The 13781-nt window shown below is 37.7% G+C and overlaps 1 protein-coding gene across 1 annotated transcript in view; it reads left to right on the plus strand.

Moving 5' to 3' along the window:
- The window catches only part of MRPS6 (mitochondrial ribosomal protein S6), a 40356-nt gene extending 27535 nt beyond the window's left edge, over window positions 1–12821 (plus strand). The window contains exons 2-3 of the mRNA XM_081327429.1: window positions 4222–4361; window positions 11980–12821. Of these exons, the coding sequence (XP_081183555.1) occupies window positions 4222–4361; window positions 11980–12157 (318 nt within the window). The 3' untranslated portion in view covers window positions 12158–12821. The remainder of the gene's footprint in view (window positions 1–4221; window positions 4362–11979) is intronic.
- Window positions 12822–13781: the final 960 nt, after the last annotated feature.

Raw genomic sequence — 13781 nt, forward strand, 5'->3', positions numbered from 1 at the left:
ACATATAACTTACTTCATTCAAATCAATACTTAGGAGATCTGGTACCTTAAAAGAGAATATCTTAAAAAACATGTAGAATTCCTAGACCAGGGGTAGGCAACCTCGGCTCTTTTATGACTCATGGACTTCAACTCCCAGGAATTCTGGGAGTTGAAGTCCATGAGTCATAAAAGAGCCGAGGTTGCCTAACCCTGTCCTAGACCAAGTGAGAAACACAATTGGGGCAAATCCAAATATGGAAAATAAATTCTCTAATTGATTTAGAGAAGGTTTTCTAACTCACAGAGGTCAGAAACTAGTGGATCACTTCCAGCATCTGCCTTGTAGGATGATGTTGGTTTGGGTTGCTGAGAATTGGCAAAATCTAAAAACCCGCATACTTCACCTTTAAAAGATTGGTTGCTTACTAAATGAGTAGCTTGAATGAACACTCCTACTTTCAGGTTATTGAGTCTTTTTAAATGTAGTTCACAACAAAATGTATGTATAGTAGTCCCTAGGTACATTTTGTTGTGAATATTTAAAAAGACAGTGGTTTTCTAATAACAGTTGGGGAGTAGAAGCATGTGGAAAACACTATGCCTTATTATCAGAGATCATAGAATCAGTTGGAGAAGTTATTGAGACCAGCCTGCTCTTGAGTGGGTCAAGAGTGGGTCAATACAGATCATGTATTGCCCTGTTCACCGCCCTGAGTCCTTCGGGAGAAGGGCGGTATACAAATTAAATTAATAAATAAATAATAAAAGCTATTCCAGGGATGAGAAAAATGATATTCTAATCTGTGGGAATGAGTTTAGCTTTTTAAATAGGGTAGGCTACTTGGTGGCACCTGTTTATATTTTTAGGGATTGAGAATTAACAGAAAATAATCCTGGATAGCTTAGTGCACCACTATTTTAATGGAATCATTTGTGTGCTTCAATTGTGTGTGTTTGTGTTTTATTTTCTGAAATGCAAAACAAGAAAACTGGTCTCGGATGCGTTGGACGTTTATCACAAAGGTTTGCTGTCACAATAGGGCTTTACTGGTAAGTACCTGACTTTAAATTAAACCCAATATATTATCTGCAACCAGGATAGCACCTGAAAAGTACAGATAACACGGTCATTTTCTGAGATCATATACTACCCTAGAGTTTCCTGCACCACCTGTAATCTCCAGATGGTCTTCAATGGCAGAATTATATGGAATAATTCAATTTTGATTACCAGGGCGTGTACTGCTAAGGTACTGCTTTTTTCATCCATAAATTGCTATATTGGACTCACTACCTGAAGCTGTACTCAGGCCATAGGTGTGTTCAGTGTTCAGTGATCATTTGGTATCCAAAAGAAGCCATATATCCTGTACTTAGCTCTATAGGGCAAGTGTCACCCCATGTAATATTAGGTTAAGGACAGTTTCTGGATAGGAGAACTTCTCAGAGTTGATGAACCTCCAGGCTAATGTTTATCTTTCTGTGATTCATCTTCAGGCAGCTGGCCTTCATCTGGTCCTTCGCAGCCCACAAGCATTCTTCTGTTGATTTGGATCAGATGAAAAAGACAAAATTTAAGAGGCATTTATAAATCTCATTCTAAAACTCTGGACAGCCTTTCCCAATGGCTTCATACAGGCTCCAGCACCAGGGAAGATCAGACCAAATGCAATGGAATTCCCTGCATGATTGCCATGGTATTGAACAGAAGCCCTCCAATCCTATTTTGAGAATGGTTCTGCAGGCAGGAATGCAAACAAACACTGCAACACAGTTTTTTTTTAGTTGTCAATGAGACACTGTGGTCCACGCTATTTACAAACCTCTGAGAGACTAAGGACAGTAAGAGTAGGCACAGACTTCCTACTAATTTTTCTAAATGGTGGGCAACCAATCTGCTGATCTTGCTTTTTCCCCCCTCTTCCAATTAGTGGTTCCTAATGCTCATAGAAATGGGAGCTGCGGGGCCATAATTTGCTTACTCTGACAGTACATAAACGCTGGTGGGTTTTAAACTAGCATTTGACTAGTTATGAAACAACTTGATCAGGTTGGATAATTTAATGAAAATTACAACTTGGGTGCAAAGGGTAAATTCCTTATGAATCATGAAGGAGTTGAAACAGGAGTACTGAGTATCTGTTAGTAGTTCTCTGTTTTAAATACTGTTTACAGTCCTGGCTGGTTTATCTAAAAAGGATATTGTAGAGCTGGGAAAGATGGGTGAAATTTACAGGTGCAGTTAGTTGTACCTTTAGATTTATTTTTTTTAAAAAAAAGAGCAGAAGAAAATATTTAGATAGTTTATTGCTATAAATACAGGTAGTCTGCAACTTACAACTATTTGTTTAGTGACCAATTAAAGTTAAAGATCACTGAAAAATGTGACTTATGACTATTTTTCACATGACCGATGCAGCATCCCCATGGTCACATGATCAAAATTCAGTCAGGTGGTAACTAGTTCATATTTATGGTGGTTGTAGTGTCCAGGGATCATCTGATCACCTTTTGCAATCTTCTGAGAAGCAGAGTCAATGGGAAAGCCAGATTCACTTAACAACCATGTTACCAACTAAACTGCGGTGATTCTCTTAGCAACTATGGCAAGAAAAGTTGCAAAATGGGGCAAAGCTCATTTAACAATTATCTCACTTAGCAGCAGAAAAATTGTGATCGTAAGTCAAGGACTATCTGTAATGTGGCCCAAGGGGAGAGATAAACAATGATTAGAAAATATTGCATGCTGTAATAAAATGGATAGAAATCATGTTTCCATCTTTCATTATACTATAGCTCTGGGGATTGACAGCGACAGTGCATTATTTTGGAAAATTGGGTAAAACCAGAGGCCGAAGTTTAGTGATTAGCTATAAGCTACATGTAATTTCTGGTTCAGAGAGAGCAATAGATATGGTGGAAATATTGGGGAGCAGATTGCTATTACTATCTTGAAACATCTCAGTCTTATACTAGACTATCTTTGGTCCGATCCAGCAAGATTCTGTTAAATGTTTCAGTTTAAAAACCTAAAGTAACACATACCTATATGAAGTTGAATGGGGATGCTATATGCAGTAATGTATGATAAAATATACCCTTGTTTCTTTAGAGCAGACGTATCAAACTCGTCACGTGATGTGTCACAATGTATTGTGACTTTTTTTGCATTGCCGGAGCTGGGGTGGGCACGGCCTCTGTATGATGCAACTGGCCCGTGGGCCGGCAGTTTGACACCCCTGTTTTAGAGTTTTATTTAAATACCTGTTTCCTCCTCCACATCAATCTATAAAACAGACATATCTAACCCATGAGCCATATGCAGCCCTGGATAGCTAATGCAGCCTCACAAAATAATAATCTTTAATATTATTATGTGATTAAGGTTGGACAACCATATTATATATATTTTGTATGTGGCTCAAGACAATTCCTCTTCACTTAATGAAGCCAGGCAAGCCAAAAGGTTGGACAACCATGATCTGAAATATTGAATTCCTTTCTTAATTGAATTTTCTTAACTATACTAAAGCGGACCTAAGAATAACTTGTTTTCAGTTTTTTGTACCATGGAGTGTTACGCTTTTGTATATGAAGTGTTAAATTTGGGAATACAGACTACATTCACATTTTCTCTAAAATCCCATTAAATTGCAAAAAAAAATAATTTTTTTTTGAGAAACTCCTTGTGAGACTGCTATTAATGTGTGTATAATCTGAAAATACATTCTTGCAAATGGCTAAGAGAGTAATCAAACTTTTGGGACTTCCCCTTGCTTTAACGTCTGTCTTTTCTCCCCTTCCTTTCTAGTCCAGCTAGTTAAAAGTAATTGCCATTGACTTTATACATATTATTTTGAAATATTTACCTTCTATAGTACATGGACATTGACAGTTGAACAGTGTGGGTGAGCTCTTTTTGCCCTAATTATTGCCAAGAGATTAGTTCTTCAACATTGGAAAGACAAATTTATGGCCCCAATTATCCACTAAATTGAAGATTTATAACTTGTGCCTTTTGCATGAGTCAATTGAATGTCAATTGTGCATGAACTATTACAATAACAATATGGATAAGTTTTACTGAAGCCATTTTATCAAAAACTCTTACACAACACACACTGCATTTTCTCTATTGTCATTATTTTTTCATTCCCCCAATTCTGTTTTATTAAATAAAGCAAGACATATGATCCTTGACTACGCTATAAATGTATGGTTTTTTTCTTCTGTTTAAAGCCTGAGACAGCTGCAACACTGAGACGGACAGTGGAAACTTTGCTGGAAAGAGGAGCAGTGGTGAGGAATTTGGAAAACTTGGGAGAAAGAATGCTGCCATATAAGATAATAAAGCACGATGAGCATCACAACAGAGGAGGGTATGAACTACTTACTACTTGCATGTAGTTTTGCTTAGACTGAATATAATCCAAAGCGGTAGCATAGAAATCTACAGAAGAAAAATACTGGAATTGGGGCTTGGGCATTGCCTTAGCAGCTGCTCCTACCATGTCTCAAAACTTGATGCCTACCAGATGGGTTAAACCAGGGGCCCCCAACTTCCGGGAAACAGCCCTCTAGTGGGCTATGAGCTCTTTGCAACCGGGCCGTGGAAATAACGGGTGAGTATGAACAAGGGCATCTCCGCTTGTGCAAGCAGCGGGGAACGTGTGCACATGAACTCTTATTTGTGTGAGTGACATGCATGTACGCCACTCGCACAAACAGCTGTGCACACATCCTTGCGCAGAACCATGCCCTCTCCCCCACCCCAAGTCTGGAAATAATGAAAATAATCAGAATAACGATCTGCAACGTATCACCTAGGTCAGGGGTAGGCAACCTCGGCTCCTTTTATGACTCATGGACTTCACATCCCAGTATTCCTGAGCCAGCATGGCTGGCTCAGGAATTCTGGGAGTACCTCTGACCTAGATGAAATGTACAAAATTTGAGGGAAAAACTAGATATTTATTATTTTTTACTTGTAAAGATATAAATGGTACTACTGGCCAAACTACTGAGAGGTATCTTGAAAGCAGAAGCCAAATCCAACTGTATTTGTACTTTTAACATTTTTAATGAATTTCTTAAATATATTCAGTATGTTTTCTTTATCAATGTATCTGGTATGATGTATTTTCCAATAAAGAGATATTGAAAGAAAGTACAGATATCTTAGACAGTGGCAATATTTTATTTCTTTTTAAAAATTTTATTAGAGTTGTTTCAATAGGAGACAGGCAGCAAATAAATGTAATAAATAAATAAAAGTGGTTTTTTTTATCTCACCTGTATTTTTTGTTTATAAATAACTCAAGACAGCGCACATACCTAATATTCTTTCCTCCTCCTTTTTTCCCCTTCAACAACAACCCTGTGAGGTGGGTTGGGCTGAGAAAGAATGACTACTTAAAGTCACCCACCTGCCTTTCATGCCTAAAGTAGGACTAGAAGACACAGTATCCCACTTTTTAATCTGGTGTCCTCCAGGAGGGCATAATTTGTTAATCAGCTGAAGGTGAGAAAAGACCTTTTTTGCCACTGTTATATATGGTTTTCTAGTACATAGGCTGGATCACGGAGGACTTCTTCCTCACCCCCATTTTCTTTTAAGGAAGGAATGTGATCCCATTCAGAATACCAATATCATCCCAACCCTGTGGTCCATTCTGTGGAGTTAGCAGCCTGCTTGCCTATATCCAGCTTCAGATGTTCTCTAACATCCAGGTCTTGAAGTATGTTTATTTATTTATTTTATTTATTTAATTAGTTTTCTATACCGCCCTATTCCCGAAGGACTCAGGGTGGTTTACAGGGCAATATTTAAAAGACAATATAAATTAAGATAAAAATAGAATTAAAAAGAATTAAATTAATAATAGCCCAACAATAAAACAATGTTAAAATTTAAAACTAAAACCCCCCTCAGTCCAGGCCGGATAAATCAAAAAGCCAGGTTTTCATGTTGAGGCTCTTGAGAGATAAAATTCTCAGCTGTTTGGAAATAAGTACTGTGGAGTGTCATCAGCAAAAAACGAGAGCAAATAGCATCAAATCTGCAAATGATCTTTCCCAATCGTTTCATATAGATATTAAGAAAAATAGGAGATAGGATGGAAATTTGTGTGAACTTCTTAGGGGCATCTGAAAATTGATCACCAAAGAGGAGAGTCGCCATTTATGAGCTATTACGTTTTCTGACAATGGGCAATATGAGTGAGTTCACAGTGGCAAGAATTTAATAATTTCAATCTTTTTCATCAGAGTAATCACGTGTGATTTTTGTAGTGGTACCAGTGTATCTGCCTGATGTCACTTTAACGAGAAGCATATCGGTTTGCACTAGGGGAAAAAAGTCTTTGTTTTGTGGGGTGAATAAAATGTCCTTTGTTTTCCGTATTCATGCTGCTGCTGCTTTTTGCTGGGAAACCCTTATGAGGTTCAGTAGCCGGAATGTGTAGACCAGGGGTAGGCAACCTTGGCTGTTTTATGACTCGTGGACTTCAACTCCCAGAATTCCTGAGCCAGCTGAGCCAAGGTTGCCTACCCCTGGTGTAGACTATTTAGCCCTGACAAAGTCACGTTGCACCACGAGGAGGTTATCTACATTGCACCCCAATGTCCAATGGCTAAACAATCTACATATCTGGCCATAGGTTTAGTCACTTCAGTAATTGCTCATGCATAATTTAATTTTTTTTTCCATAATTTTATTCATCACTCATACTGTGTGTTTTTAAAATAATTCTCTGCCCCGGTGTTTTATACTTAGATACATATGCTGTCTTTGTGAATTTTTATGCACTAACGCTGATAATGTTAACCATATGAAATAACAGTAATGATAACAACAACATTAATAATATGTTGTTGTGTCATCCAAGAAGAGAGGAAAATTGCACTATAGCAGGAATTGGAAGCTCTGCCTCTGTCAAGTTGGATGTCTTGGTCTCAGATACTCTGCTTAAATTGGGCCAAAGTTTCATGGAAGCCAAGAATGTATATTGCTGGAACAGAACTCCCCTCCCCCCTCCAGTATTGTATATCAATTTATTTGTATAATTTTAATCAGACAAGACAAACCTTAATAAGATACGGTGAATCAAGAGAGTTCACCGAAAGGTTTGTTTGGAGCAGAAGCTGAGGCAACACAGTCTCAAAATGAGTCGCAAAGAAAGAGTAGTCTAGTCCTATTTGCATGACACCATTAAGGGTCAAATGGGGACGGTGTATTGTAGATTTTAGGAGATTTAATTGGCTGCTTTCAAATCTAGACGTATACTTATAGATGCACAGTGAGCACCATATAAGACCGACCCCTAAACTTTAAATAGTTGGCTTCCATATTTGATAATTGCATGTCTTATGTTAAGTTGCTCACTTGATTAATTCAGCAAGTGGGAGATTGAACATTGACACCTAGATCAGTGGCCCCAAACCCTTTAGGCACCAGGGACCAGTTCCACGGAGAAAGGTTTTTCTGCAGACCGGAGGGGGCGTGGTTGTGTGTGCTGCGTGCATCCCGCGGATGGGGCTTCTTTGCTTGTTTGCACAGCCTGGTTGCTGGTCCACAGACTGAGGGTTGGGGTACCCTTGACCCAGAATATTTCAGGATTATTGTTTTGTATCCTGTTGATAGGCTTTATCTGCAGCAGAGAAGAAAATTGTAATAGATTTGGGCTTTAGATCTGAACCAGTCTTTTTTTACATCATATGAACTTCAATTGTAGCATATGATACATTTCCCAGCATATTAAACAATTACATTCTGTTGTTTTGGTACTGTACAAGGAGTTTTTCTTCTGGATGAGATTTTATATACATGAGTTTTTGCTCAGCTGAATGCTAGAACTAGATACCAAAAGTAGAATGGGGGTTTACGATATTTTACCAAGCGTATGAATATTTATGAGAATATGTGAAGGTTAACTATGGTTCAAATGTTAAAATTGGTAATTTGATCTTTTCCATGTGTGTTTACCAGGCATGCTGAGTACCTCTGAGAAACCCAGTTTGAGCCCTGAGAGGCGGTAGACAAGGCACTTATTCTAGTCCCCTTCCAAGTCTCATAATCAGCGATATTAATAAGTGTTTGATGGCAGAGCCTAAAAATTATGATGATATATTCTTAAAAATCTGAAGCTCAGCGGTCGTAAAACATAGAGCTTTTCTGGCCCTGTACTAAACAGATTGTCCCACGGGCACTCTGTCACGCTAGATCATCTGAGAATTGTTTTCCCACGAGGCTTGTGAGAAAGGTTGGAACCAGGTGCTTGTCTGTTGCTGATTAATTTTTTAAAAGTCTCTTATGGGAATGTAGCTTGTTAGTATATGTTTGAATTACATAAAATGTAATGTTGATATAAATTAATATCAATATCAAATTTATAATCTTGACATTTTAATTAAAATCTATATATTTTAATTTTGATATGTGTATAATTAGGTATCTGCCCCTTTTAAAATCTGGAATGAATAATTTTGTGATGTTTTTTTCCCTTAAGTCCTTGTAACCCAGGGTTGTCAAACTCAATTTCATTGAGGGCCGCATCAGCATTGCGGTTGCCCTCAGGGGGCTGGATGGGTATGGCCAGGGTGAGTGGCCTACTGGGTGGGTGTGGCTAGAGTGCGTATGGCCTACTGGGTGGGCATGGCCAGCTCTACATCATTCTCATCAAGGGTGCCTATGGGGGCCTGGGCAGGAGTGGGACAGATCTGAGTGTCTCTGGCAGAAGGAGGGTCTCTGGGCCAGGGCCAAGAAAGTGGGGGCCATTCCCTCACTGTTTCCAGGATGGTTTTGCGGGCCACATGAAACCATTTCGTGGGCCGGATCTGGCCCCCGGGCCTTGTGTTTGACATGTCTGTTGTAACCGATACTTTGATGGGAAATATACAAATATTGCCCCGTATTTTCATTGCCCATCTATATACTAAACACCAGGGTTACAGTGGATTTGCAATGAATTAGTGGGGTTTAGTTGAACTTTTTCTCCTACATTGGTACTACCACTAAGTTCTTCTAAAACATTTTCCCCTGGACCTAATGCCATCCAGACACATTATGCTATAGTTTCTATTATTGCAACTGCAATAAACCACTACAGAGTTGTAGTCCAGCATTTCTGGAAAGTTATAGTTGGAACTGGTTGCTTTGGAGAATATGAGTTGTATTTCATTCATTTGCTTGCATTTCTGTAAATAATTTTTGACCTTGGCTCCCTTCTTTTCTTAATTCCAAACAATATTCACATGTCATTTCACAGTTCATTGCTCTAAGTGAAGGCAACTGTGATGCTTCTTTGCACATTGTAAAGTTGCTGGGTTGCATAAAACTACAGTTGTTGCTGGCTTGATAATCTATTTTCTGTTGACAGGCAGAACATTAGCCAAGCTTCTAAATTGCAGTAATTTTTGCTTGTTTAAGTCTACTTAACCATATAATTTGGAAAAGAAAATTGATGTTTCTAAGGTAGTTTCTCTAGTTCAGAAGAATAAATCAAATTCATGATTTTGCCCTAGTGCTTTAAAGCAGCAGCCCCAAACCTTTTGGACACCAGGGACTGCTTCCGTGAAGAGAGGTTATTCTGTGGACCGGAGGGGGCGTGGTTTTGCGTGCTACCTACATCCTGCGGATGGCGCTTCGCTTGTTTGCACGACCCAGTTTCTGGCATGCTGTGGCCCTGTGCCAGTCCATGGATGGAGACCCCTGCTTTAGAGAAAATGTTGAATGCATGGCTGCATTTGAGTACATTTAATTTTTGGCTAGAACAAGGCAAAAGAAAGGGGGCAAAAATTCACCAGTCCCACCCTTTAATACTGAAAGCAAGATTTCCATGTAAGTGGGAGAAATGTGATTTTTTTTAAAAAAATGAGTTCTTTCTATCAAGCACACACTCCCATTATTCCGAAATAATTTAGAAGAAATTCTAGAGCGAGGATAGCAATAGAATAGAATTTGGGTTAGAGGTAATAGAAAGCACTCATACAGATTTGTAAGTTTCATGTTTCATTTTTGTATTTTTTTTTAAAGAAAACATCTCTCCAATCCTCATGGGGTGATATACAAAACTACCTGTTAAAGATCCAGTGCTATTGGATCTCTTTTGAATCTGTGTCAATCTAATTGGGTACATTTTTTTTAAAAAAAGAATCCATGACAATTTTTCTAAGCAGCTTGTTCTTCCACATTTCTCAGAATAAATTTTGGTTGAACAACACACATTTGTGAGTTTTGGAAACTCTTCAGCAAGCAAGTTGATTAGGGAGAAAAAAAGGAAAATGGGAAATGCAAAAAATGTGACCATTCTTGGAGATGTTTTTTATTAGTTTAATGGACAAATGATTTGTTGGAAAACTTTCTGTCAAATGGGTAGTCACTCTCAAGCCCCAAGGGTCACCAAGTTTCATAGAATGCAGACATATCTTCCATATATTCTCTGTGGCGTCTTGTGTAGTTTCTGAACTTTTGCAGGTGGACAATAAAGGCAAGTAATGGAGTTTTTTTTTAAAAGCTTTCTTTCCACTTTCCACTTTATTGCGTTTGATGCATAACTCATCAAAATATTTCAATTTCTCATATGACTTCTTTGTAGATTGCCAGCTTCCCTTCTCCCAACATTAAAAATATTTATTTACAGAACTTTCTTAATAACTGGTTACACAGGCTACAGCATACGTCAGCTGGATTTGTTTGAGCCAGCATTGCAATAGGAATCATTTTAACAGTTTCATCAACATTCTTACCTGTTTTAGCCAAAGTTTTCATGTAACGTGTTTTAATTTTGACAAACTTATTCCTTCAGTTCTTTCATTTCGTCCTTAATTTACCCAACTAGATTTTCATTAAGTGCTTGCAAACCTTTGGTAGCTACAGTTTCTTATTGTTCTTCGTTAATATCAATAGTCTCCTCACTTTCTGCTGTTCGTTGTTCACGCTGCAAATTGGTATTATTATTATTGGTATTTCAGAATAAACCCAAATTTTGAATTGCTTATTTTTCAGTTGCTTCCAGTTGAACATTGGTAAAGAACTTGTGTTTTAAAAATACACTTTAGTCCATAAATCTCTGCTGAGTAATCCCTAAATCCAGATGTCTTTTTTCCAGGGCTGGTATATTCATTCTTGAAATCCATGTTTTGTTGGTTCTGATCAGTAGAAACATTCCATAGTTAGTAGTTTTCTTCCTTTGAACAAATTTTCAATTGGCTTCCAGTAGCCTGTCTGTCAGCTTCATGCCTTGGTTGCCTTGCAGATGGAGCTGAGCCCATAGCACTTTTTTCAGTGAATGCCCAGGAGTCATACCACGCAACACAACTCTTATTAATCTGGGTGACAGTAGATTTGGCATGAAATTCAAATTATGTATTATCATCATACTGGATGTCTGTGGAGATTCTCAGTTATCCAGGTCAGAGTTGTCTCAAATGTGTCTTTTGAAAAAGACAACTGCATTGTTTTCTTCAAGGAAAAAAACAGTCCAATTGCCTTTTGAAAAAGCACCTTATTGAATGGATTTTTTGGAACAGATTTAGTCTGTTCCAGCTTTCCAGCTAAGACCTGCCTCATATGGTTGTGCCTCTTCAGCAAACCCATAGCATAATTAGAACAGACAGGCCTCTCAACCATGATGAAGTTCTGTTCTTTTGAGTGGGTAATATTAACAGTAATAAAATGCAAAAGGGAAAACAACATAGGTAAATATTTAAATTGTGACTTGCCCCTTTATGGGTTCTCATGCCATTTGGCAGTACTATTGGAACAAATTTTAGAAACCGTACTGTATTTTTTTTTGTACTTTTCTTGCTGTGTAATAAAGATGGATGCCAGTCTTGCTTAAATTTAGTTACACTTTTTGTAGAAAATGTCCAGGCTGAGCCCGAAAGAGGGGTCAAGTACATCATCAGTTTAGAGTCTCATCTTGCCCACAAGATATAGTGTATATTATGTTTTTTAACATAAAACCTTTTAACTGTGTTTTTCCCCCTTATTTCCAGGTATTTTTTGGTAGACTTTGATTCTTCTCCAACAATAATTACGGATCTATTGGACCATTTAAAACGGGACATTGATATAATCAGGCCTAGTATTTTAAGACATCGAATACAGCAGACCGAAGAATGTATGGGCATAATTCCAGTCAATTTTGTAGAAGAACTACAGAAGAGGAAATAACCAAAAGTGATAATAATTCTATTACCATTAATTCAAACTTTATCATAAGCATGTGTGAGATGAGGTATGATGTTTCAACCTGGTTTAATTTTTGGCTACTTTAAAGGCCTCCACTCTTATTTGTTATTTTAAAAAATCAGAAAGTTCCCCCCCCCCTTAATGCTTCTCTTATTTAAGTTTTAAGTCTGGTCTGCCCTAAAAAGCTAATCCTAATATTTTATAGAATCTGTTCCCAAATAAACAGTTTTAAAAGCAATTGGTATCATTTAGATATGGCACTCATAAAAACTGACAAATATTGAATGAAATTGTTGAGAATTACAATAAAATGTTCAAAAATCAGTTTTATAGACCAATGGACATAGTCTGTTCTCTGGCATATTGTTTCTTCCAGTTAGTACAGCTAAAATCTAATGAGTTTGAGTTCATGAAAGTTAAGAACATTATATAGCTTTTAAAAATCCTAACAGTCTTGAATGAAATTTTTTTTTTCAAAATAAGGGGAAGATCCTTTTATTATAACCTTAAATGTACTCTCTATCTTGTTTTCTTGCTACAATAAGTACATAGCATTGATAGTTGAATCAGTTTCATCATCTTACCAGCTTTAAATGCATTCTCTGTGAATGAATTAATTAAATAAAGTTGTGGCAATTGCCTCATTTCATTTATTTTTTCTACATTCTGCTTTTCCCCCCTCCCTCAATATGTTATCTACTGGACTGGGAAATCCCTAAATCCTTTCCTTAAAACCAACTCATTAACAAAAAGAATAGACTCACATGATTACTTCTTTAAAAAAAACATGGTTACATTCATTCTAACATAACTAAATATTTAATACTAATTTCCATTGTTGTAATTCTTAAAAACCAACATCACTCATCAGCTATTGCAACAGGTTTTACTCTACCCCAGAGGTCCCCAGCCTTTTGGGTACCAAGGACCAGTTCTGTGAAGAGAGGTTTTTTCACGGACCAGAGGGTGCATGGTTTTGTGTGCTGCCTGCATCCCGCGGATAGGGCTTTGCTTGTTGGTGTGGACCGGTTGCTGGCATGCTGCAGCCCGGTACTGGTCCACGGGCCGGGGGTTGGAGACCCCTGCTCTACCCCACAGAAAACAGATCTGCTCTATATCTGCTTGTAGTTGTCCCCTTTTATTTACTAAAGCCATGTTTCTTAGCCTGGAAATCCTTTTCTGATTCATTGTTATAGGAGTCTAACAGATCTTCAAACTGAGGAGATGGCATTCAAGGAATCAAAACTTTTGAAGTGTTATGTCCCAGTCCAAAAAACCTGGGTTCAAAAAAATGCTGGATCTGTAATGGTAGAAATCAACATGGACCAATTCTGTTAATGTTAAGGGCTATTATGCAAATTTATTTAAATAATTTAAAACAAAACCATTGTTTTAAAGAAAAAGCTGAGGAAATAAATTAAGGCATTACTTAATACGCATCTTTCAGTGACGTACATCAAGATGAGAGCCACAGATATGTTAAAGCTGTTCACCGCCCTGAGTCCTTCAGGAGAAGGGCAGTATACAAATAAAATTAATTAATTAAAGCGAAAAGTGGAAATTTGATCGTTGAAGCAGTCAATTACAGCAAAGCATTATATTGTAC

This window comes from Vipera berus (genome assembly GCF_964194415.1).
Source record: "Vipera berus genome assembly, chromosome: 4".
In the NCBI taxonomy this organism is placed as follows: Eukaryota; Metazoa; Chordata; class Lepidosauria; order Squamata; family Viperidae; genus Vipera; species Vipera berus.